Source organism: Varanus komodoensis, unplaced genomic scaffold, assembly GCF_004798865.1.
Source record: "Varanus komodoensis strain SLA01 unplaced genomic scaffold, ASM479886v1 scaffold16, whole genome shotgun sequence".
Taxonomy (NCBI): domain Eukaryota; kingdom Metazoa; phylum Chordata; class Lepidosauria; order Squamata; family Varanidae; genus Varanus; species Varanus komodoensis.
This window is the reverse complement of record NW_025335468.1, coordinates 15,087,467-15,111,078: the sequence shown is the minus strand read 5'-3', so window position 1 is coordinate 15,111,078 and position 23,612 is coordinate 15,087,467. Positions and strand designations below refer to the sequence as shown.

Genomic DNA, 23,612 nt, shown 5'->3' with positions numbered 1-23,612 from the left:
TTGTTTCTACAGATATTGATGAATGCCAAACCAGTAATGGTGGATGTGATCACTTTTGTAGAAACACTATTGGTAGTTTTGACTGCAGCTGCAAAAAAGGCTTTAAATTATTAACTGATGAAAAATCTTGTCAAGGTATGTGTAGGGTGAAGCAATAAAAATAAATGCATTTGAAATAGTTTGGACATGTAGTCAATAATGAGGTATTTAGCAATTCCAGAAATAGTGTTTTGGAATCTAATTTCTGTTCTCTGAAGTGGCTGTGTGCCAAACTTTTTGGCACAGTGCTGCATCATTTATCATTTGCTTGTCTGATCGAGAGGGTGTTTACCCATGCACTGAACTGTCCTGTGAAAGTTGTTGGTAATGCGTTCATTAAAAAAATCATCTTGAGTTCTTATTGTGTGTGTGTGTGTGTTCAGTGACTGAGATCTTTCAATGACTGCTGTTTTTACAAATGATTCCAAGTGGTTGAAGTCAGAGAATTGGTGGAGGAGAGATGCTTAACTCACCCCCTTGGTTGCCATTTCTGTTTTCCAAATGCTTTCCAACATAGCTTTCCCCCTTTATCTGTGAGTTTAAGTTCCCACATGTGAAGGAGCTGTTGAGGAGGCAAAAACACCCACTTGCTTGTCCTGCTATCTCAGATCAGAAATGTGAGCCTTTCCAGTTCGAACAAGGATAGTGAGAGTGCCCTCACATGCACCTGGTATAATATTTAGTTTTGCACTTGTTCTGTAATAGAGACTCCTCGTCGTCATCAGCCATTCAGTCATGCCTGACCCTTGGCCACTCTATAGATCATTGCTGTCCGTGTTTCTCTGTCTTGCACTGCTTCCTTCAAGACTGCCTTGTCCATCCCAGTGTCTTTCTTCATGGGGTCCAGCCACTGGGTGCTGAGGTGGCCCCTTCTCCTTATTCCACTGATCACTCCCAGCATGATTGACTTTTCGAGTGAGTCAGCTCTCATGACATGACTAGAATAGATACTATCCTGCTTTATTTTCCAGTGTGTAACTGCCCCATCTCCCCTCCCTGCTTGAATTATTAGCAGGGTAAGAAGGCTAGCAAAAATAACTTCTAAACAGCCTCAAGGTCTGGCATTTCTATTTTTGGAATATACTTGCTGGCTACCTGTCAGTTATCCTTTACCTGACAGAGATGCGAAGATCCATTTTGCTTCTCAGTAGAAAGTGGTGTTTACATCAATAGGCAGTGCTTTAACATAGGATTGCAAGTGATATTGAACCCAGACCTGGAGGCATTGTTGGGTCAATAGACAACAGGTGACGAAAATAAAATAATGCAGTATTGCTTCAATACTACTGAGTATTGTGTTGACCTGCTTTGCTTGCCATAACGAATGATTTGTTGTTCAGCAGTCTAAGAAATCACAGGGGTTCACTTTCAACTCTTTGGTTTGCAGTGTTTGGTAGACTAACTGCTTTGTGACACAAATCCAGTGGCTTTTTAAAAGGCTTTTGCTTTTCACCAGTTTTCCTAGTTCATAAATGTCTTCTTGACATGGAGCACAATAATAAAGTATCCCTTTAAAAACTGCAGACATTGATGAATGTTCGTTCGAAAGGACATGTGACCATATATGCATCAATCATGCAGGCACTTTTGAGTGTACTTGCCTCAAAGGATACATACTCTATGGCTTCACACATTGTGGAGGTGAGTATACACAAAACTATTGCTGCTGTGCTTACAGGAGTGCTACTTTCTTGATCTTAACATCAGTAGGAAATAGGGTTTTAAACCCAGTGCTGCACATTTTTCAGATGTTTGCTTCCCTCTCTCCCATTTTAGCCAGTTTGACGTAGCAGTCTGGATATGTATGTAATATACTTTCTGTCAAGCAGCTCTGTGCTCTTATTTTTATTGGAAAGCAGCTGTAACTATTAGAACAAACAGATGAATTCCACATTTGAGTATTAAGAGCTGAATTTTGGAGAAGGGCTGCCTGCAAAATATCCGTTGGTTGTCTTTAAGGCTAATCTAATGTTACAACAAATGAATTATTCGATAGGGCTTTTTCAGCTGAGAAAGTAGGAAAAATGCGTGCTAATCTGAGCTAAAACAATTACGTTCTTATCTTGGAAAAATGGGGTCTGTCCCTCTGTATTGTAGTTATGAAATTGACTGTGGACATGTTAGATACATGTTGCCCAAGAAGAGACAGCCTCCATCCTGGAGCTGCTTGGATGCTCTGTACATGTTCTACAAAGGAAGGTTGAACAGACAGACGAGCAGGGTATGAAACAGGCAGTGGAAGCTGGTTCGTGCACAGAGATTTGCCCCAACCCTTACCTTACCCATTTTTATGTTCATCCAAAAGATGGGTTCAGTCCTTGTAAATATTCCTTTGGGGAAAGCCTAGATCTTCGGATGAGTCAGGTATTCATCCCTGTCAACTCCAATAATGAGTCAATAATGAAAGATGAGATTGACAAGCATCTAATATTACTGTATAATAGCCTGCTGCTCTGAGCTTGAAACCAGTGAAGTTTCTACTAAGTAAACTAGGCTAGATTTTGGCTGAGTATGTTTAGGGTGCCTGGGCTCCAGAGAAAAGTTTACATATTTGGCCCAAGGTGAAGTTGAATCTCTGGGGCTTTTGAGTAAATGTGTCTTTTTAAGATTATGGTAAAGTACCGATCTTTGCAATTTTCTGTATAGCAGAAGTGAGAAACTTGTGACCCTCCAGAAGTTTTGGCACACAACTCCCATCAGCTCTGTCCAGCATAGCCAGTGATGAGGGATGATGGGACTATCTGAGGGCCACTGGTTACCTGCTCCTGCTTTGTTGTTGTTGTTATGTGCCTTCAAGTCTTCTCTGACTTATGGCAACCTTATGAATGAAAGCCCTCCAAAATGGCATGTCCATGACAACCCCATTCAGCTCTTCTCAACATTGATGGATTTAATTCATCTTATATTTGGCATTCCTGCTTTACTGCATAACTCATTTATGTGATTCTCAGTGTATTCAGTATCCAGTATATAGGTTTGCATATGCAGTTCTGTGTTGACCAGAGTCAGAATGGTAACATTCTGATTTTTCCCCTCCTCACATTCTTCTTCTGTAGATATCAATGAGTGTAGCATTAACAATGGAGGCTGCCAGCATACCTGCATAAACACATTGGGGGATTATCAGTGCCATTGTAAAGCTGGCCACAAACTGCACTGGAACAAAAAGGACTGTGTTGGTAAGATTCAGAGCTCAAAGAGTGTATGCAACTTTGACCTGCTTGAAGGCTGTGCATCTCTAAGGATTCTGACAGCATCGATCCATGCAGCGTGGATCAGCATTGCCCCTCATTAGGGCTGAAGACAAACAATGCATTTTAGCAGAGCTGAAAGCCACTTGGGAGGGGTTGCAGATTCCTTGCACTTTCCTTTTATCACACCACTCTGTTTGGCTGACCTGGTTTTTGAAACGGTAGCTTTAGAACCTGCTTACTTAAACCTGAAAGTGGGATAACTTTCATAGCAGGAGCAACTATTAGTCTTTCAAACTGTGTTCAGTTCTCTGCAAAAATCTTGTATGTCTCCAGCCTACAGTACTGCATTGCTTCTAATTGGCCAACATGGCTATTGAAGCTGGCCAAAAACCAACCAACAACAAAAAAACAGGAGATACTTTCGGCTCTTTGATGCTTTCTTTCCTGTGCTTTTAACCAAGGCTGCCTTTCCTCTTGTAGTTGTCTGTGTGGGAACAAATGTCAGGGTTTAACAGGAAAAAGAGAAGATATGTGGTGTGTTTGTCTTTTCGAGCTTCATATTAATGCAGATTCATACTGCTTTATGCAACTTGCATGGGCTTCATATTTGTATTTTGGAACTGTATCTGCCATTTAGTTTTCTTCTCTTGTGAGTGTCTTTGTTTTGCCCTATAGAAAGATCCATGTCTGATGTCATTTTACCTAAAGTATCTCTGCACTGCATTAAGACTGGCGGAAGTGATAGGTGTTTCTTAATCTGCCCCTCAGATGTTCACTTTATGTCTGGTAAGTCATGCAGAACAGAGCAACAGTACTATTATTCATTCCACATGAAGCATATAGAAGTAATAACTCTTGTAAAATGTTGAAAAAAATATTCAGTAAATCAAATTCAGATATATTTGTAATGTTGAGTAGTATTTATTGCCTGTTCCATAAAGTTATATTAGCATTCCTTGCAAAAAATTATTTGGTGCTACCCAGTGAAATGTAAAATAGCACAGTCATGTATAATCTTGATAGGTTATTTAATATAGGAAGCGGCGGGTTTTAGTTGTCAGCCTTGACTTCTTTTTATGGTATAGCTATCAACTCTGCCCATGGCTGTGGCGGCTCAGTGGTTAACAGCTTGCATATTGTACACAGGTCTATTCTCTCAGGCTACCTGAGAGAATGTGGGCTTCTGCGATTACAGAATGAACAGCTCCCAGGGTCTCTGTGCTCTGGCATCCTGTTGGAAGATTCTCAGGAGGGTTTTTGGTGAGAGAAGGATAGCAGAAAACTGTGGGTGGAACTGGAAATTCTTCTCTGGATGGGATTTTAATCTGAATAGGAGAAACAAGTGATGGATCTCAAAACTCAACACATAGTTAAGGCAGGTTTTTCAGAGCCTCAAAATAATCTTCTGCCCCTACCTTGAGAGAACTTCTCTGGAATCTTTAGTCCGGTCGCCTGTAGATTGTCTTCCCCAGGAACAGCTAGCACATGAGCTAAAGCTTGTGAAAAGCGTTCATCTTCACTGCACCATCTGCACAGCTGAAAAGCTAGATGGGAGGACACGCAAGCTGTGAACCTGCTGGAACGGGTAATTGGTTAGAGTCCATTTTAGATGGACTGTTCGATTAGGCTTATCATGGGTTTTCTACACTATCCTATTGTCATCTTCTGTGTTAACACATTTATCTCCATGCTAAACCATGCAGCTTCCTAGGCTCTACTAGATGGCGAAAGGCACTTTGGAGCAGGCATCTTAATCTCCTAGGCCATCCCTCTGTTCTACAGATTGACCAGAGCATCACCAAAACTGCCACTCATGATGGCAGGACAAACCTACAGATCCTTCAGAAACTTGGACCTTGCTGGAGGGTGGGTAGCCAATTGAGGCTGAATCTAGATGTGTCTGAGGTAATGGTATGGTTATCTAGAGGAGGAGAAGTTTAATTGTTACTGTTTTGCCTAATGGTCACAATTTCACATCTGCTTCTGGATCATTTGCAGCACTCAGAGAGCCTTTCACCATCACTGTCACCATTTAGCACAAGAGAGGCTTTAACTTCTTTCTAAATAAAGCATAGCTTCCAGATCTTGTTTCAGTCTTTCAGGTCTTTGTAACCTCGAGAGATACAGAGACTGGAGTGAGTTTCCAGGAGTATATTTCAAGAGTATATTTCATCAGTGCTCTTTTGCATGTGTTTCTGTTTTATTGTATAGCTTTATGATCTGTCTCTTAGGCTTGGAAGATTCATACACTATAAAATGTGGCAACCCTTCTCCACTTAAGAAAAAAAAACAAAATACAAATGAGTCAGCTACTTTAGGTAATTATCCGATATACATGGTTCCAAGTTGGGTTGTGGGCTGGGTTTTGTATTTCTTAAACTGTCAGCCAGCTAGAGAAATCTTGGGCAAATAATGGACTAATCTGTCTAAATGTGCTATTAATAAAATAATTATTTAAAATATAATAGCGCCATTTTTAAACTTTATGCTTTCATGGGTCCCAGCAGGCGGCACCATCCCAGCTCCTTGGTGAGAAGAAGGATACATGTTTCTTTTAAGATGGCTCTGCTACCCATGGGCTTTGTATGCAAACTTTCCCCAACCTTGCACTGGCTAAAGGAATGACGAGAGTTGTGCCATCTAAATGTGCTACTTAAGAAGGTTGGGGAAGGCTGTTGCAAGCAGTTTTATTCAGATTTAACATCTGCTTTTAATAATCCTTCCCAGTTAATTAGAGGAAACTTTTTAGTTGATTCAAGGGTCTTTGATCAGTTACTTGATGAAACATTAGAGCTCTTGTTTGTCTGGTTTTGTTTTGTAGAAACAATATTTCAAAGGAATGCTTTAGGTGGGAGCTCACAAATTTTTCAGGGAGCCAAACTGGGGCTGCCTTGTCTAGATTCTTGGAGAGAGTCCATAGAGTAGTGGTAGAGAACAAGTTTTGCATAGGGAGATGCCAGATCTATTGGGGAAGGCTGATTAAATGGGGATCTCAGACAGGGCTGTCAGTGTGCAGAGGATTAGTATAGACTCAGTGTAAAGTAGCTCCTTATAGAATTGACTCAGGTGAGTTATGTAGTTGGTATTTAGGTGATGAGAGATGCTGCTGTACAATTTGCCAGTTCCACAACTGCTCCAAAAGGAGTTTATCCTAGGACATCATTCCACCATAGTATTTATAGATTGCCATGGCTGGTCGCTTCACGTTTATTTTATACTATTGCTCTCTTAGATTGACACTTGGTTTTATTTAAATTTTTACATGTGGATGATAAACTGTTGCTTGAAGAACACCTGAGTTACCTTCTTGGTGATTGTGTTTACATTCCTCCTGCATTCGCATGTAACCATTGTACTGTTTCTTTCCAAAGATCTCTCTACCATCAGGACAAGTGTAACCTTTAAGTTTAATGATGGAAAATGTAATTTGAAAAAGAGTAAGATATTTCAAGATGCCCTGATTCACCGTATAATGCCAGGTATGGATGAATATCTGTGATTAAAACTGGTTAAACTGCAGGTCAGTAATAAATTACATCTGGCTCTTGCCACTCCCTTATCATCCTCCTTCCAAAAAAATTCTTAGAAACACGTTTTCTTGACAGTGGAATGCACAAATGGCCTAAGATTTCCATGCTAAATTTGGCCCAAAAGGGTTAAGCTTAGCTTAAAACCAGCAATCTAATTTTTTCCAGGTGTTGCACAGTACTTTTTAAACAGCAGCCCATGCTAGGACAAAATTGGCCTCATAACTCTGGAAGTTGCACACCACTGCTGTAGATCATAATGTCCCAGATACCTTAATTTTATGATCTACAACTTTTACAAAGAGGAGTCATGCTTTTTGGTCATGATTATGTACCACAAATAATTTGACTAGACAAAATAATTCTGTTCCATGTAACCCAATTGTACAAGAAGGTCTCATGGGTGTTTGGGGGCATTTACACACCGTTCTCAGCAAGATTTTTTTTGTTTTTATATTTCACCCCTTTGTCCTTTGCTGGGGAGCAAATTTTTCCATTTCTTTGGCGCCTCTGGGGACTCAGAAAAGGCAAAAAGTACACTCCCCACACTTTAAAGAGAATCCCAGTTTGACAGGAGATTTTCAAAACTCCCTTCAAAAAGGAAGTTTTGCATGAGAACTGGATGGATTAGCACTGGACCTCTGAGTATGTCCAAAATCGCACCTCCCTCACAGCTTACTTTTATCTTGATTAGTTGCCTTCAGCAAGCTATCAAGTGAAACCAAAGGGTAAGGGAAGCATGGATTTCATGCCTCGGTTGGGGAATTAACCAGTGTGCCCTTTGGCAGGAGGCACCTCAGCTGTGTCCTGAAATTCCTCCACATGCACTTAGAATAATCCTATTTGCATACATAGTATTTAAAAGAAAAAATTGTACATTTATCTGTTTTTATTTTAAATAAAAATGCTGGGCTGCTGGCGTACCTTGGACAGACTGTTCATGGCTGCCAAAATGGGGATTATGAAAGATGATGTGAGAGCCACCTTTCATGACACGTGGAAAATAATTAAAGAGAAAAATGGCACAGTAAATCCAAAAGGGCTTGTGGCAGCCCTGGAAAGGCAGGGAAGCACCTGCTAGTTGCTCCCAAGTGGGGCTTGGGCTGGCACTGGTGGTTGCCCACTAAGACATTTGCTTACTATCAAAGCATTTTTCCTGCTATATTGTCTGGTGGTTTGGGTTGACCCATGTTGAATTGTGTCATATAGGCTCAAAACAACATGACAGCCTATCATACAACAAGTCAACCCAAGGTTAAACCACCTGGACATACCCATTGTAAGTTCACATAAGGTTTTAATGTGTTCTTATGCATGTATGTGTTTAATATGGTATAAGCCACATAGGAAGGCCTTTTGGCAGTTATAGGTGGCCTATAAATTCAGTGGTAGCTCAGCTCACGAATGCCTCATTCATGACTGAATTGGGTCACGAACAGGAATTTCTTTCCTGCAGGAGTGCACCCGTGATTGTGCCCTTCTTTCCTGCACCCGTGATTGTGCCCACGTTTGCACCCGTCTCCCCCCCCCAGCACGCCCACATTTGCGCCCGTCTCTTCCCCCACCACCAGTGTGCTGGGATGATGGGCACATACAGGGATGATGGGCCCAATCGTGGTTGTGCTGGGGGGGGGGGCGGGGAGATGGCCGTTCTCAGGGTGTGGGGGGGAGATGGCCGCGATCTTTGTTGTTCTTCGTCACTTCACATTTTTCTGATAAAAAAATTAGTTACAGAATGAATTAATCTTATTTATATTGAACCTTATGGAGAAATTTAACTTGGCTCATGACCAATTTGGGTCATGACCAGAGTCCTGGAATGGATTAAGTTCATGAGCCAAGGGACCACTGCATATGAATGAATGAATGAATGAATGAATGAATGAATGAAACAAACCACTGTGGCTCATAAGTCATCATGGGCTGTCGTGTGGTGAACCCAGACTATCTGTGCTCTCTGATGTTAGTTTGGACTGTGGCTGCCACCGCCACCATAAAGCAAAGAGAGGCAGTATTTTGGCAGTAAAAGTAAGAGAAAAACATAGCAGTAGAGCAGTGAAATGACTACGAGTGGCATAAACCAACTTGGAATATGAAAATTGCATTGCCTGATTGGTTTGTATGATGGAGGGATTACACTGCAGTGTCTCTGTGAACAGAAATTTAATTATGAAATGGAGAGAGTTTGTGGGAATGCTCTGGACACTCCCATTTCTCTTGTCACCCTAGGTTATTGAACGCAGCATATCCCCTGACCCTGAAAAAGTTGCACACATCACTGTAACTCAGAGGGCAATTAAGAGAAAAACTGAGGACAAGGAAATTTCCTTCTTTTCAGGGACAAGAGATAATGTGATCCTTACATATAGGCTATACACTGAATATTTCTCGAAGGGTGGTCCACAGCTGAAGCCCCATTTGTGGTTAATACAGTACAGGTTTCCAGATTTGTGTACTTGTGAATGACATGCTAAATGTCTGCACTGACCATTACTTGTACAAGTAATGCATACTAATACTTGTATGCAGCTGCATGACACTGCACCACAAGCCTTGAGCCACCTGAATACATTTAAATCTTGATACAAATGAATTATACGTATGAATCCTTGAACTGCAGCCATGGAGAATTTAGTATGCAGGTGGCTATGATTATGGTAGCTTGTAAAGATCTGAAGTTTTGAGAACTTAAGAAGATCCTTGCTGGATCAGACCAAAGGCCTTACCTAGCCCAGCATTTTGTTTATTTTATTATTTATTTATTTATTAAAACATTTTTATGCCGCCCCATTCGCCGAAGCCTCGGGGCGGCTTACAACAAAAAGATTAAAATAACATTTTAAAATATATACAATAAAATACAAATATATAATATAAAACATACACTATAAAACAAGCCGCCCTGGCCAAATAAAATTCAATAATATTAACATTTAAAATACTGCTTAAATAAAAAGGTCTTCGCCTGGCGCCGAAAAACAAATAACGACGGCGCCAGGCGGACCTCTCTGGGGAGCGCATTCCATAACTTAGGCGCCACCGCTGAGAAAGCCCTCCTCCGAGTAACCACCCTCCTAACTTCTTCCATGGAGGGCTCCCGGAGAAGGGCCTCTCCCGCCGATCTCAGGGGGCGGCTGGGCATATAAGGATGTAAGCGCTCCTTCAGGTAACCAGGACCCAAGCCGTTTAGGGCTTTATAGGTCATTACCAACACCTTGAATTGGGCCCGGACTTCAATGGGAAGCCAGTGAAGCTGACGGAGAACCGGAGTCATGTGAACATAACGTCCAGTCCCTGTCAGCAGCCTGGCAGCTCTATTTTGGACCAATTGAAGTATCCGGACCATCTTCAAGGGTAGCCCCACGTAGAGCGCGTTACAGAAGTCCAGACGGGAAGTCACCAACGCATGTGTCACTGTCGCAAGGCAGTCATTCTCCAGATAGGGGCGCAGCTGATGAATTAGCCGAAGCTGGAGGAAAGCGCTCCTCGCCACTGCTGTTACCTGAGCTTCCAGTGAAAGCTCTGGGTCGAGGAGCACTCCCAAGCTGCGAACCTTGTCCCTAAGAGGGAGTGCAACCCCATTCAGGACAAGGTTCAATTCACCCTCTCCGAAGCTCGATCCACCAACCAACAGGACCTCCGTCTTGTCTGGATTGAGCTTCAGTTTATTGGCCCTCATCCAGCCCATTACCTCGGCCAGGCACCGGTTCAGCACAGCCACTGCCTCACCTGGATTGGTGGAAAACGAGAGGTAGAGCTGGGTATCATCAGCGTACTGATGGTTCCGCAGCCCACACCTCCTGATGACCTCTCCCAGCGGTTTCATGTATATGTTGAACAGCAAAGGGGACAAAATGGACCCCTGCGGTACTCCATGGCATAGCTGCCATGGCGCAGAGCCATAGTCCCCCAGCACCACCTTCTGGAACCGGCCATTGAGATAGGAGCGGAACCACTGCAAAGCAGTGCCTCCAACCCCCAATCCCGCAAGCCTATCCAGAAGGATACCATGGTCGATGGTATCGAAAGCCGCTGAGAGGTCCAGCAGAACCAACAGGGACGCACTCCCCCTGTCCTTCTCCCTGCACAGGTCATCATACAGGGCGACCAAGGCAGATTCAGTACCGTACCCGGGTTGTAAGCTTGTTCTTGCTATGGACAGCCAGCTGCTCATGTTCCCAGCAACTTGTATACAGAGACCTCTGATACTTTGAGGCAATGCATTGATTGATTGGTTTATCCACCAAGAAGTGGTCTAATCCCCTTTTAAAGACATCCAGGTCAAGTGCTTTCACATCCTATAGAACTGAATTCTGTAGTTTAATTATGTTAAGTAGTAATGTTCACTGCAGTGGTATAGTGCAGCCTGGACTTTCAAGGTCAAAGTGCAGATTTTTTTTATGGGTTGTAACAATGACATAGTCTACCACTTCTCTCAGATTTTCCTTTCCTTCTGATTTTAGCTGTAATCTACACAATAGCAAGAGGAGATGTGAATTTTCCCAGCACCATTACTGTGCTTTGAGCTGTTCCTGTTGTAAAGCAAAGTATCCAGAATGGGCAACTAAGACCTAATTACTTTTTATCTCAGTGCATCATATTTTTTTACTCTGCAGTGTGGCCTTGGGGAACTGTCTTGCCCTTGAAAATTGACCATTACACCATTGTTTAATAGGGTAGACCTTTGTCTTAGTCATTTAAGGAAAAGAATAGTTCATTTTAAACAAACTGATTTTAGCTGTGATAAAATCTCAGCAGTGTTTTTTATGTTGCACACTTGACATGATCCTACCTTAGAGTTATTGTACAGATTTGAGAGTATGCTCTGTAGTGGTATGTCACTGCAATTGCTTAGCATACGGAATTAATCATACCATCTCATAACCATTTTCTCAGCAATGTTTATCAAGCTGTAGCAAATGCCCGATAGTATAGATGGCCAAGCTCTTGCTTCCTTTATTTTGTTCACACAGAGAAACATAATTCAATAATGGAGAACTTCTACTATGTAAACCTAACATGCAGTTCTGGCAAGAAAGTTCTTGGAGACCTCAGCGGATTGAAGGCTGCTAGAGAAATGTTTATATCTACTGACTTTGAACTTGAAACAAACCAAAAGGAGGTGACAGGTTGGTTGGAAAAGACACTACAAAACAACGGAAAGGTTCCATTTCTGAGAGTTTTGTTGAAGATTGCTCCTTGATTTCTCTACCTTTCACTTTCATCTTTTATGCAAAAAAGTATCTCCTGTTTTAATATTGATTTCTGCTATGGTCAGAAAGCTGCTATGACTGTATCTTTACTGTCCTATATTTATATCTACTTTGGGTAGCTTGAAGACTGTCTTAGAATAATATTTATTACCAGTTTATATTCTTGGTTATTGCACTGATTATCCTTTTTAATCTAGTAGTTGTACATCAGTACTTTGTGCTCCTGATTGCCACAACTTGTACTTTCTAGACACATGTAATTTGAGCTGTGCACGTAAAAGAACTGAGAAGAAGCTTCGTAAAGCCATTAGAACCTTGCGGAAAGTGATCAACAAAGAGCAATTTCATATCCGCCTAGCTGGTGTGGATCATGATGTTGCCAGGAAATCTCCCAGGGCACTTGATACACAAGAACTCTGTGGCCTGGGACAAAGGCATGTGGATAACGGATGTGGTAAGCACAGTGCTCATCTGATGCATTAATTTGATACATAGATAACCTGCATTTGACCTTCCTTGTTTGTAATGCAGTGAACATCTGATTTGCCTCAAATAATTGGTAGCATCAGAAAATAAGTTTAACTTACAGCACCATCATACCTATTTCAAGAAGGGGCAAGTTTTCCCACTACAAATGAATCTGATGTCAAAAGTATTTTCTTTGGACTTTGCCATGTTGTTAGTAGTTTGCCATCAATTATACTTAGCTCAATTATAAACTTGTTGTTTTATGTCAGTTCCGTAGCACTCAGTGTACCAAATGTTTTATATTGCTTATCCTGTTTATAACTAAATAAGTAGCCAATTTAAAATGTGATTATTTAGAAAATAGGTTCAATAACCTCATTGACCAGAAAGTATTGCACAACATTGAAATTGTTAACATGCACTTTAAGACAAAGTCTACAAAATGAACCAGCAGATGAGAGTAATCCCACAATCATCTTTTGTACCCTTAGGGATTTTCAATTTGCTCCACTCTTTACAATACAGTTTTGACCAGACGTTCCAATAGCAGGGTACCAGGGCTGATTCAAGCATTAAATGTTTGCTGCATGTGCATTATGGCTCAGTTTATATTTCACACAACTATGTGAATTTACAACTGTGAGGAGGAGTTTAAAAGCTTTTACGTCTGTCTTTGTATAGCTTGGTATATAATCTGAAATAATACATTATGGCCATTGTTAACTATGGTTTTTCTGAAACAAACCAAACTGTGTGTCTCATGATATACAGCATGCGAAGCGGGGGTGCTTGTCCATAATCATCCACAGGTGTGTTGAACATTTGTGCTTCTTGACTTTTAATCTTTCTGTCTTCATGGACATGTATCCACTTCTTACTTCATAAACCTGGTTTATATGATACAGCCAGATCATCCTGGCTTATTTACTAGCATGCGCCACAGTTCATCACAGCTTAAATAACTTACAGTCTTCTGTCTGTGTTGTGTGAACCAGCTCATTTTGTTCTCTGTGGTAAGTGCATGCGTAAGACAGGATAAAGCTTTCATTTCTCCAGATTTTTAATGTTCAAAGATTCTGTTTTTCTTCTATTTCAGGATGTTGTAAGGATGGTATTTTTCAGTGACTGTATTTAATTTTTATGTTTGACATCTGTGTCAACAACCTTGTTGTTTGTTAATGCATATGGTGATGCACAAATGTGGCTTTGAATAAACAAATCAGCATGCCAGTATAAGTGTATTGTAAGCAGCATGAAGTGACTCTTCATTGAATGCAAGCACACAAACTGCCATTGTGGTCCTGATCTTATTTTCTAAAAAGAAAAAGCCGCATAAAGAACTCTTTGTCTTAAACGTTGTCCCTACTAGTTCTTATATATAGCTGATTCCAAACATCTTGATTTTTTCCCTCTTTCTAATGAGATGATTGTGAATGAGGTTCATTGGGTGAATATACATTTTCCAGACCAGAGAGCAATACTTAGCTACTCTACCAACTCTGCTGTTTCAGGAATAATAGACTTAAGTTCCGATGCACATAATTTTCCCATATGACCACAGCCTGTGAACCAGTAAAAAGCAAAACAAAAAGATCCTAAAACAATACAGAGAGCACTTAGAAATAAGTTTCTGTCAGGGTTTCTTTGTGATTTTTCTTATGAAGTCAGGGCATGGCTCTTAATGGAATAGTTAGTTGTGGATCACGACCTCTTTTATGAGGTTCACCACCTTAGTTACTGAGACACTACAGTGTTTGTCTATGGCATCAAAAACTCAAAGGCTGAAATTGTTGAATAGAAGAAAAGAGCCTTTAAATGTCTTTATAACTACTAATCCTGGCTCCCTGTAGGCCCCTTTCCCCATTCCCTCTTTGCATCAGAATAGCTTTCCTTTCTCTTGCTCCCCCAAAAAGAAAAACAGCTGTGAGTTAGGAATACGTTTTTAATAGAAGTTGAAGAGAAACAAAGAAGGTGGTTTCAGGAATGAAGTCTATTGAAGACAATTACTTCTTTACTTCACTTGAAGGAAAACAAGCAAGTTGCAGGAAAACAAGCAAAGAAAGCTTGCTGAATCCTCGCAGTTGCTGAATGTAGTTGCATTATTTCCATGTTTTTGTCTTTGTTTTAAAAGCAAGTATCTATTGTACACTGGCTCACCTTGTGTTACATCCTGCAAGATGATTACATTTTTCAGTGACATTTTGAAATTAATATGTGTACAGAAATGTTGATGTTCTGACATTTTGCTTAGCTTCCCCCACATAGAAGAATCATTTGCATCTCTCTTACTTTTACAAAAGTCTTAGAGGGGCTCACTGCATCAAAGAGGATGACTTACCACAGGCAAGCTTAGAACTTAAATTCTTCCAAATAGGCCAGGAGCATTTGTAATGTGTCTAAACTAATGAACTTTACATAGGAGGCTCTGTTAACAAGATGAAGGTGAATAGGTGTATACTTAACAACATTGGAAGAAACTTTTGAGGATTTTTTGACTAGGATCCAGTCATCTGGTAGGAGATGTAGCATTATTTTACATAAAATGATCAGGAATATGTAGCTTTAATTTAAGTAGGTGGGGAGGAATGATTCTTTAAATATGAGCTGTAAGATTTTAGGGCCCACATGCTACTTCATTCAAGATTACACTAATATTTGTGGGAGAATTACAGTCCACTTTTCTACATTACAAGTAAAAAGCCCCCTCCAAAGTCCTAGTTATAGGACTCGCTTCCAGTTCAGTAGTTTTGAGGGATACATAATTATCCAGTTGGAATTAGTACAATCCTAGTATAAGTAGTGCTTACCTGTTGTAGCTACTTAATTTTAAGAGTTGATGATTTGCCTTTAGTTCTTGCTATTTTCCATGCTACTGTGAAACATTATAGTCATGCAACCACACACACACACACACACACACACACACACACACACGGAGAGAGAAAATGTGCTCACATGTGAAGATTTTAAAATAAATGTGCATAATTTTCTCCACAGCATTATATTTTTAAATGCCAGGTAGTCCTTCCAAAGGCATGACTGGGATGTTTTGAAACAACAAATTGTTTCAAATTGGCAAATTGGGGATTGTGAAAGCTAGCTTAACAGCCAGGTTTTGCAGACTCCAAAGGAAAAAGGTTTTAAAGGGGAAAAAGGCACAATGAGCACAAAATAGCTCATAGCACAACTTTGGGTGCGCTCATTCCTCCCACAGGATTCCTGGAGAACTGAGGGCTGGGAGGGGACCAGCAACCTATGGTGAGTCCACTTGTGACTTATTCGCACAGCAGCCAAACCACGATGGCTTGTTGCCAGGGAGGATTAGAACTAGGTTCAAATGCCCCCAGCATATGCTGTGTCTGACGGAAGTTCATGTCGTTGCAGGTAGATGTCTTTACAGCTCTGTCTGGGGACTGTAACTTCATATATCAGTGATTGAGTCAAATCATGGGTTAGCTTGCCATTTTCAAATTACTGGCTTAACCTCTACTGATTATGTCAAGGGGTACAGAGTTAATCTTGTATTAAATCAACATATATGCAAAGATAACAATTTTACTTACAATTCAGTTTGTTGTTTTGTTACAATTAGAGATTACAAACCACCTTACACAGATGAAGGCTTCAACTTGCTTAATTTTCACCAATTTACAAAATACATTCATTGCTTTAGTGACTGACTGTTTTGTCTTTTCTTGCTAGCTAGCTGCAGTGTTGGAACATATTATGATGGGGAACAAGAAGGCTGCATTTTATGCCCTAATGGAACTTACCAAGACAATGAAGGTCAAATAACTTGTGAACCTTGCCCAAATGCTCAGAATCCTGGAAGCCAAAAGACAGCTGGAGCTCACAATATATCTGAGTGTGGAGGTGAGGATGTTGCACCCTACTGAGTCCCTGAAAAGATGAACCGGTGTTGCCCTTCCTGCCTTCATGCATTTTGACAGTAGCCCTTAGCATTAGCTTTGGGAAGCATGGCAGGGCTAGAGATAGCTAGATAGTTTAAACACTGTTCTTTCACATTGCTCTGCTGTGCTTACATAACTGCACTGCATGCATGTGCATGTTTGTAGTGGGCGCTGTCATGCTTACAGCTGTGAGAGAAGATTTGTTCCTAATGCATTCCTAATGCATTTCTAATGTTGTCTGCATTGAAGCATATGGAGAGAAAAAGGATGATTGCATTGCTGCTTTAGAAAGCTGCCTTGGAATATCTGTCTGAAGAGAGGCAAAGTTCTTGTCTACCTGCACAGTTGTGATCTTTGCTTTATGGTACTTTTTTCTTAGATTTGTTTAGTGCTAGGTTCTTGCTGCTTCTTGGGAGAAACATAGAATTAAAGGAAACTAGGGGCTGAGGAAAATACCCTGTGAATAGCCATTTCCTATAAGCTTTCACTAATTCAGAATAGCAGATCCTGCCAAAGTCCAGGAACGTTGCAGCTAGCCACTCTTGAGATGATTCTACAGCATGTAAGTAAAGGGCAGTGTGACATTCCTCTCCAGACAAGTGAAATGTCAAGGCCAAACATTAAATGCTGTTGGTGTGCAAAAATGCCTGTGCTCAGCATTTCAAAATTCTTGGAAAGCAGGGAGTTGGCAACACTAGATTGACCTATTTGGCTGGAGACCATTGATGGCTGTCCTCCCACACTTTAAGTGACCACAGACGCAATCCTACGGCCTCCCAGCATTGTCTGGGGTGGGATGGAGGATAATTGGGAGTCCTAGTTCCAAAGCTCTGTACCCTTGGAGGTGGGACTGCAAAGCCTGACCCCCTACCCTTGCTGGCAGCCAGAAATAAAATAAGGCCAGCAAATTGGCTTCTAGAACCTGTATTTGGAAAGTTCAAAAACATAGGAAGTTGCCCTGTACTATACTAAGTCAGGCTACTTGTTCACCTACCTTAGCACTGTCAACACTGACTGGTAGCAGGTCAACCAGTATTTAAGGCACTTGGGCTTGGGCTCATCATGGGTTCTTCCCGCCTCCTTCCCCCTCAGTCATCCAACAGCTGCCCTTCAGCAGAAACTGACTTGCCCCCTCTCCCCACTGCAAGTGCAAATCCTTTTACAGGTGCTGTCTCTCTCTCTACTTTTTTGGTGGAGAATCCTATCTGATCTCAAAAGTGACAGTCTGTCCAAAGAGTGGCATATTGGTGCAGCCATCACTGGTTTGCTATTGTTATTAATTTTTTGCACTAGAAATGTGCAAAATTTTTCAGTAATTTAAAAAGGGGATTTAGTTCAGATTGGCATGCTAAAGGGAATAATTAATTTAGGGAGGCTGCCAACTTTTGAGACAGAATTTTTAAATCAATCTTGATGGAAAAATAGAATTTGAAAAATTTATAATACCTTGTTTTGCACATGCTTTTAAGCATATTATCTATATTAAAAAAGAGGACTGTTAGAAAGAATCCCTCTAATAGATTCAAAAATGGAACTTCAAATGAGAATTAGTGGTGATTTGTTGGTGGGCAGAAACATAGAACCAGAGCGAGTCAGAAGGGGTCTCCCGGGCCATCTAGTCTGACCTCCGGCACCAGCCGGCTCTGCTCACGACATGCCCACCATGTGCATGTCCAGCCTATCTTTGAACACCTTCACCGATGGGGCTTCAACGACCTCTTGTGGAAGCCCATTCCACACCCTCGGGGTCCTAACTGTCAGGAAATGCTTCCTGGCATTCAAATGGAACCTGGGTTCTCTGAGCTTTGCTCCGTTGGAGCGCGTCCTGCCTTCCTCTGCAGGGGAGAACAGGTCTCTGCATGTATGTCTGAAACCAACTGTTAAGAAAATGTCTAGAAGATAGTGTTACATTTGGTAGAGTTAAAAAGATGATAGAGGTTGGGCAAGGTATTGGTTAGAAATGGGTATTGCTAGAAAGGGATGCATAAGTCTCAGCTGAGAGCTTCTTGGATAAAGATTGAATAATTTAGTTTCTTTTTGTACAATGTCAGGCTATTTGCTACCAGGTTCCCCTAAAGTTTTGCTATTAGGAATATCTAGGGAGTACTGAGAAAATGAAATTATGTTTAGTATATGCTTGTGGTTGCTGATATACATACATATATACTCATACATATACATAGCCAGACCCTGGAAAGATCAATTAGTGTCTTATGTCAAAAGCTGGTTAATGAGCATCTGGGGCACAGCAGTTATGGATGAACTAAAAACCCTTGTTAAATAGAGACAATTCATATAATGCCATTTTTATTTAAGTTTTTTGAAAATTCACAGATATGTGCTTGTCTTTGAAATAAGCAGTTACTGTTACCAAAACATCCTTGGGTTCTAAATGTTTGAACAGGTACAATAATATTAAATTCTGCCTTTTTAGCTTATAATTTGTTCTTATGTTCACATATGGTTATTACATTATCTTAAATTACTGTTATAAAATAGTATGTCAAGACTAAGGAAGGTGGACCTAGAACCGTGGTCCTGGACATGCCAAAGCGTCCATAATGCTTTTGTCATGAAGCAGTATTCACCTGTGCAATTCTCCATCTGCATTCTAAAATGGAACAGACCCAAGAAATGTTTTGCCACACGAAGTCGCCAATGATATAACCTGTCTCTTTAAAAATACTACTTTCTCCCAAGCTTTTTCTAGTGTGAGAAAGATAGACATTATGAAGAGGAAAGCCAGAATGATTTTTCTTGATAAAGCATAGCTGATTGTTGATAACTCTTTGGAGGAAAAATGCATGTCCAATAGATGTGGGGTTTGAAACATGCAGGGTTGCATTCACTGTGCTGTGGTCCTTCTTGTAGCATTTGCTGCAGCTCGCTGGTTCTCTCTCTCTCTCTCTCTCTCTCTCTCTCTCTCTCTCTCTCTCTCTCTCTCTGTGTGTGTGTGTGTGTGGGGGGGGGCAGTTTTCAGAGAGGGAAAGAAGGAGGGAGAGGGAGGCATCCTCCAAACCCTGGAAACTGCCCAACCTTGAACTGGATTATTCAGAACAATAGCCCTGTATCTAGGAATTAGCATTCAGGCTTTCATATAATACTTGTCATTTGCAAGATCAAAAGTGGTGGCTGGGGAAGAGTCTTGGAGCAAAAATAGTGCAACTTGTGCCATGATCTATGCATCTAGCATGCCATTTTTTCCTTGCATGCTGCAATGAGCCCATACAGCTCCTTCCATACTGCTTCTTTATTCATAAGCCAAGTCTGTGCTTCATGTTAAATTCAGTTCATCAGCTGTAAGCAAAATTCCTCATCCCTGATCATGACCAGTTAATTCCTTGTTTGCTGCAAACTTAAATAACTTGAAATGATGCCAAGACCAATTTACCCCCCCCCCCAAACAAAAACAGCTATTCAGAGAAGTGATTTATTGGAACTATAAACCAAAACTAACAGTTTTAACAGCTCTTTAAAAGGACAGAACTTCACAGCATAGCTAAACAGCTGCAGCAATAATCCTCTGTCTTGCAGAACAGTTTAATCACTTGGCCTGTCATTGCAATCAGCATGCTCCAAATTTGGAAGACAGATTACTTAGAGATTTGCGTAAAGAATCCACAGGGGACAGATACGCGTACGTAACCAGTTGCAGGAGATTCTGTCTTTGTGGTATGTGAGCAGCAAAGCAATTCAAGATGAGAGATGATCTTAAGGGCCCCGAGAGATGGGTTGGATTTAATTATTTCTGTGATATAAGCTGTTTAAAGTATGATCTACATTTTAGTTTGTGTTAAAATGGATAGTGCACAACACAGCTTCTTCTGTTGACAAAGATGCTGTGACTGTGTAATGATTATCAGGGGTGCAATAAATGAAGCACTGCTGCCAATGAATGGGATTTGAGTGGGTTTTCCACTCAGTGAACTTGATTCAGTAACAGATCTCTGGAAATATTTGGTTATCAATCCATTCCAGTGAAGACATAATATCAAAGCATGAAGGAATTCCTGGTGGCTATAATACAGCGAAGTCCCACCTGTCACTCCCATTTTCCTTTGGCATGGGCATTCAGTACACCAAGACTACACACATGTGCACACACACGATTTATATCCTGCCTTTTTTAAAGAACTCAGAGTGACTTGCATCATTCTCCCCCTGCTGCTTTCTCTCTGATCCCCACAACAACAACCCTGTGAGGTAGGTTGAGTTGAGAGTCTGTGACTGGTCCAAAGTCACCTAGCTGGCTCCATGGCTGAACGGGCTAGAACCCAAAACCACCCAGGCGCATCCTCTTAACTACTACTCCACTGGTGATATAATGAATTGCTCATTTCTCATTCCTTGACTGAGCAGAGGAAATGAGCTGATTAAGAATATTGGGAAGCAAACTCAGGGCTCTCATTCCCCAGAACACCATAAGAGGTGGGAAGGAACCAGGATATGCTGAGCTCTGTTTATACCTGAGCTCTGTTGTGATTTTGTAGGCTATGTAGCCTCAAGACTACTGGGACTGTAGCCTCAAGGGTGGCAACCAATGTAAGGGAGTAGTAATGGGAACTGCTTACGCCTAGGAAGAGCTGTTAAGTCCTGCTATTGTTGTTCAGTATTTTTTAGAGATAAGGTTTTGTATCTTACCCCACCCCTTTTTGTGGGAATCTCTGTGTGTGATAGACTTTTGAGTTAACTGAACCAAACCATTGATTTCTGTTACTTTAATTAGAACCATCAGATTAATTCAGAAGCATGTTGGATTTGGTACATAGCTCCCCTAGATTTTTGTGCAAGATTTTTCTTTCAGAAATAGCTTGTGCAGAAGGGAGTGAGAGAGAGGTTGCATTCAGCTGAGCTCCTGATCCAAATCAGCTTTCCCATGTGTACTGTTTGCATGGGTGCTGTTCAGGAAAGCTTTCATTTGTACCAAAAATGAATATAAATAACATCACATACAGTTTGGCCCTGAAAGGAGACTTTTCAGCTGTCTAAACACTTATTCACATTGGCACATTTGGGGCCTTCTGCTTGCTAATTTGGATATGAGTAAATGCACAGCATAGTGCAACGTGATGAGTTATGTTTAGATTTTTGCGTAACATAGCATTATAAATCCCTTAGCAATGTATAAAAGAAAACATGAGAGCTCTTTAGGAATCTGAATGTAGTGGAATGGCAGCTACTCTTTTCCTATTGCAAGAGTAGGCAACTTTCTGAGCCAGATGCATTTCAGTGGCCAGAACTAACAGCAATTAGAAGCAAATCAACTATATCTGGCATTGTCTATAACAAAATGATGGTACTAGATTATGCCAGCTGGAAGTTAGTTCTTATTTTTAAATTCATGTACTTCAGGTTTGTACACACATAATGTAAATGAGGCTTTCCACTAATGGAGATGACAGTATGTTATAAGAGTGCCATGGACTACATGGCTTAGGCTAATATCAATGCAGTGTTCTTTCCTCTTGCCACTTGCACCCCAGGACAGTGCTCACCTGGTGAATATTCTTCTGATGGATTTAAGCCTTGTCTTCCATGTCCATTGGGAACATATCAGCCTGAACCAGGTCGGACATCTTGTATTCCCTGTGGAGGAGGCCTGATGACAAAACGTAGCAGTGCAACACTGTTTCAGGATTGTGAGACCAAAGGTAACAACAGAGAGATAAGAAGAATGCACAAGAAACATATGCCGTCATGCTTGCTTGCTTTATTTCATGGTGAATTAATTTCTCAGAGATGTTAGAGATCTAATCCCATATGCTGTAATAGGTGACACCATGCAACTAATAGAATAGGCTTTTTTCCCAGATCATATTATAAAGCACAAAAACTAAACTACATAGACCAGAAGTACTTGCTAGGCAAGGAATAATTGGAGGCAAGCAAGACCAACTAACCTTCAGGGTCACTTTCCATACAGAATTTCTTATATGGACATCACTTTATTTTATGAAGGTGTAGACATACCTCAGCCTTATGCACCTTCTTGTATGATGAATTCACATATGTCTATTTTCCATATGCATAGATAGTAAATTCCTTCTTTGTGGTTGAGTACACATACTTTGTAATGCTGACTTGTGCATTTATCGCACAGCAATGAGTATGCACGTGGGGTATGTGTACTTTTCTGTGTGCAGAATAAGTCATGGAAGAAATGACTTCAGTGGAAAGGCCACAGTGAATTATGTCATAACCTACCAAGCTATTATACCTACTGCTGGCTTACCCTCTTCTACAGTGCAGTGCTCACCTGGTCATTTTTACAACACTACAACACATCGATGCATCCGCTGCCCAGTTGGAACATACCAAGTAGAATTTGGACAAAATCACTGCATTTCATGCCCTGGGAACACAACCACCGACTACGATGGATCAACAAACATAACTCACTGCAAAGGTAAATGCTAATAACGTATATCATAGTCGGTCAGAAATGAAATTGTCCATCAAAAGTGTGAGAATGGGAGGCAACAGTATCTGTGAAGTCCGTATAGTTTGACCTGCTTATATGACATCTTGATGGCATCTCTTCTCACCCATGCTTTACCATGGGGGGGGGGGGTTGAGGTTCGGGTTTTTACATATTTATGTATTTATTTGTTTATTGTGCTGCTCTGGGAAACACTTGTTTATCCAGGAACCCATAAGAAATGTTCTTAGGAGCATTGCCTGCCCCTAAGGAAAAGCACTGGTAATATTATGAAGACTAACTATGTCACTGGCACCTCCTATATTAATTCCTGTATATAAATATTTTTAAGGAGGCATAGGATGATGCTGTGTTGTATGCTCCTCTTGTGACACAAGAGCAAGATCTAAGGCACTGAAGAGGCAATGCTTGTTGACATCATCTAATTCTTTAGAGTGGTTAAAACAAACAAGATTGCAGGGAGCTCTAAAAGAATCTAAGCTGCAAGAATAGGCATCACAGTAGCAAATAAGGATCATTATAAGCAAGTGGAAAGTGATGCATATTGGGGCAAATAAATTCCAACCTTATACATAATCTGATGGGAACTGAGCTAACAGTAACAGTGGTTTAAACCGCTGTGCTGCTGGGCTGGTAGATCAAAAGTCGCTGGTTTGAATCTGCACAACGGGGTGAGTTCCCGTTGCTCCGTCCCAGCTCCTGCCAACCTTGCAGTTCGAAAGCATGCAAATGCAAGTAGATAAAAAGGTACCACTTTGGTGGGCAGGTAACAGCGTTCCGTGCACTTCGGTGTTTAGTCATGTGGCCAGCATGACTAAACA

General features: G+C 41.0%; 1 protein-coding gene across 1 annotated transcript in view; it reads left to right on the top strand.

Annotated features, from left to right (window-relative positions):
* Window positions 1-23,612, top strand: part of SCUBE2 (signal peptide, CUB domain and EGF like domain containing 2) — a 63,263-nt gene that overhangs the window by 29,317 nt on the left and 10,334 nt on the right. Inside the window, exons 9-19 of the mRNA XM_044425784.1 lie at window positions 13-135; window positions 1,564-1,680; window positions 3,096-3,218; window positions 3,909-4,019; window positions 5,465-5,551; window positions 6,605-6,712; window positions 11,734-11,889; window positions 12,224-12,427; window positions 16,144-16,314; window positions 21,836-22,003; window positions 22,597-22,758. Coding sequence (XP_044281719.1) covers window positions 13-135; window positions 1,564-1,680; window positions 3,096-3,218; window positions 3,909-4,019; window positions 5,465-5,551; window positions 6,605-6,712; window positions 11,734-11,889; window positions 12,224-12,427; window positions 16,144-16,314; window positions 21,836-22,003; window positions 22,597-22,758 — 1,530 coding nt within the window. The remainder of the gene's footprint in view (window positions 1-12; window positions 136-1,563; window positions 1,681-3,095; window positions 3,219-3,908; window positions 4,020-5,464; window positions 5,552-6,604; window positions 6,713-11,733; window positions 11,890-12,223; window positions 12,428-16,143; window positions 16,315-21,835; window positions 22,004-22,596; window positions 22,759-23,612) is intronic.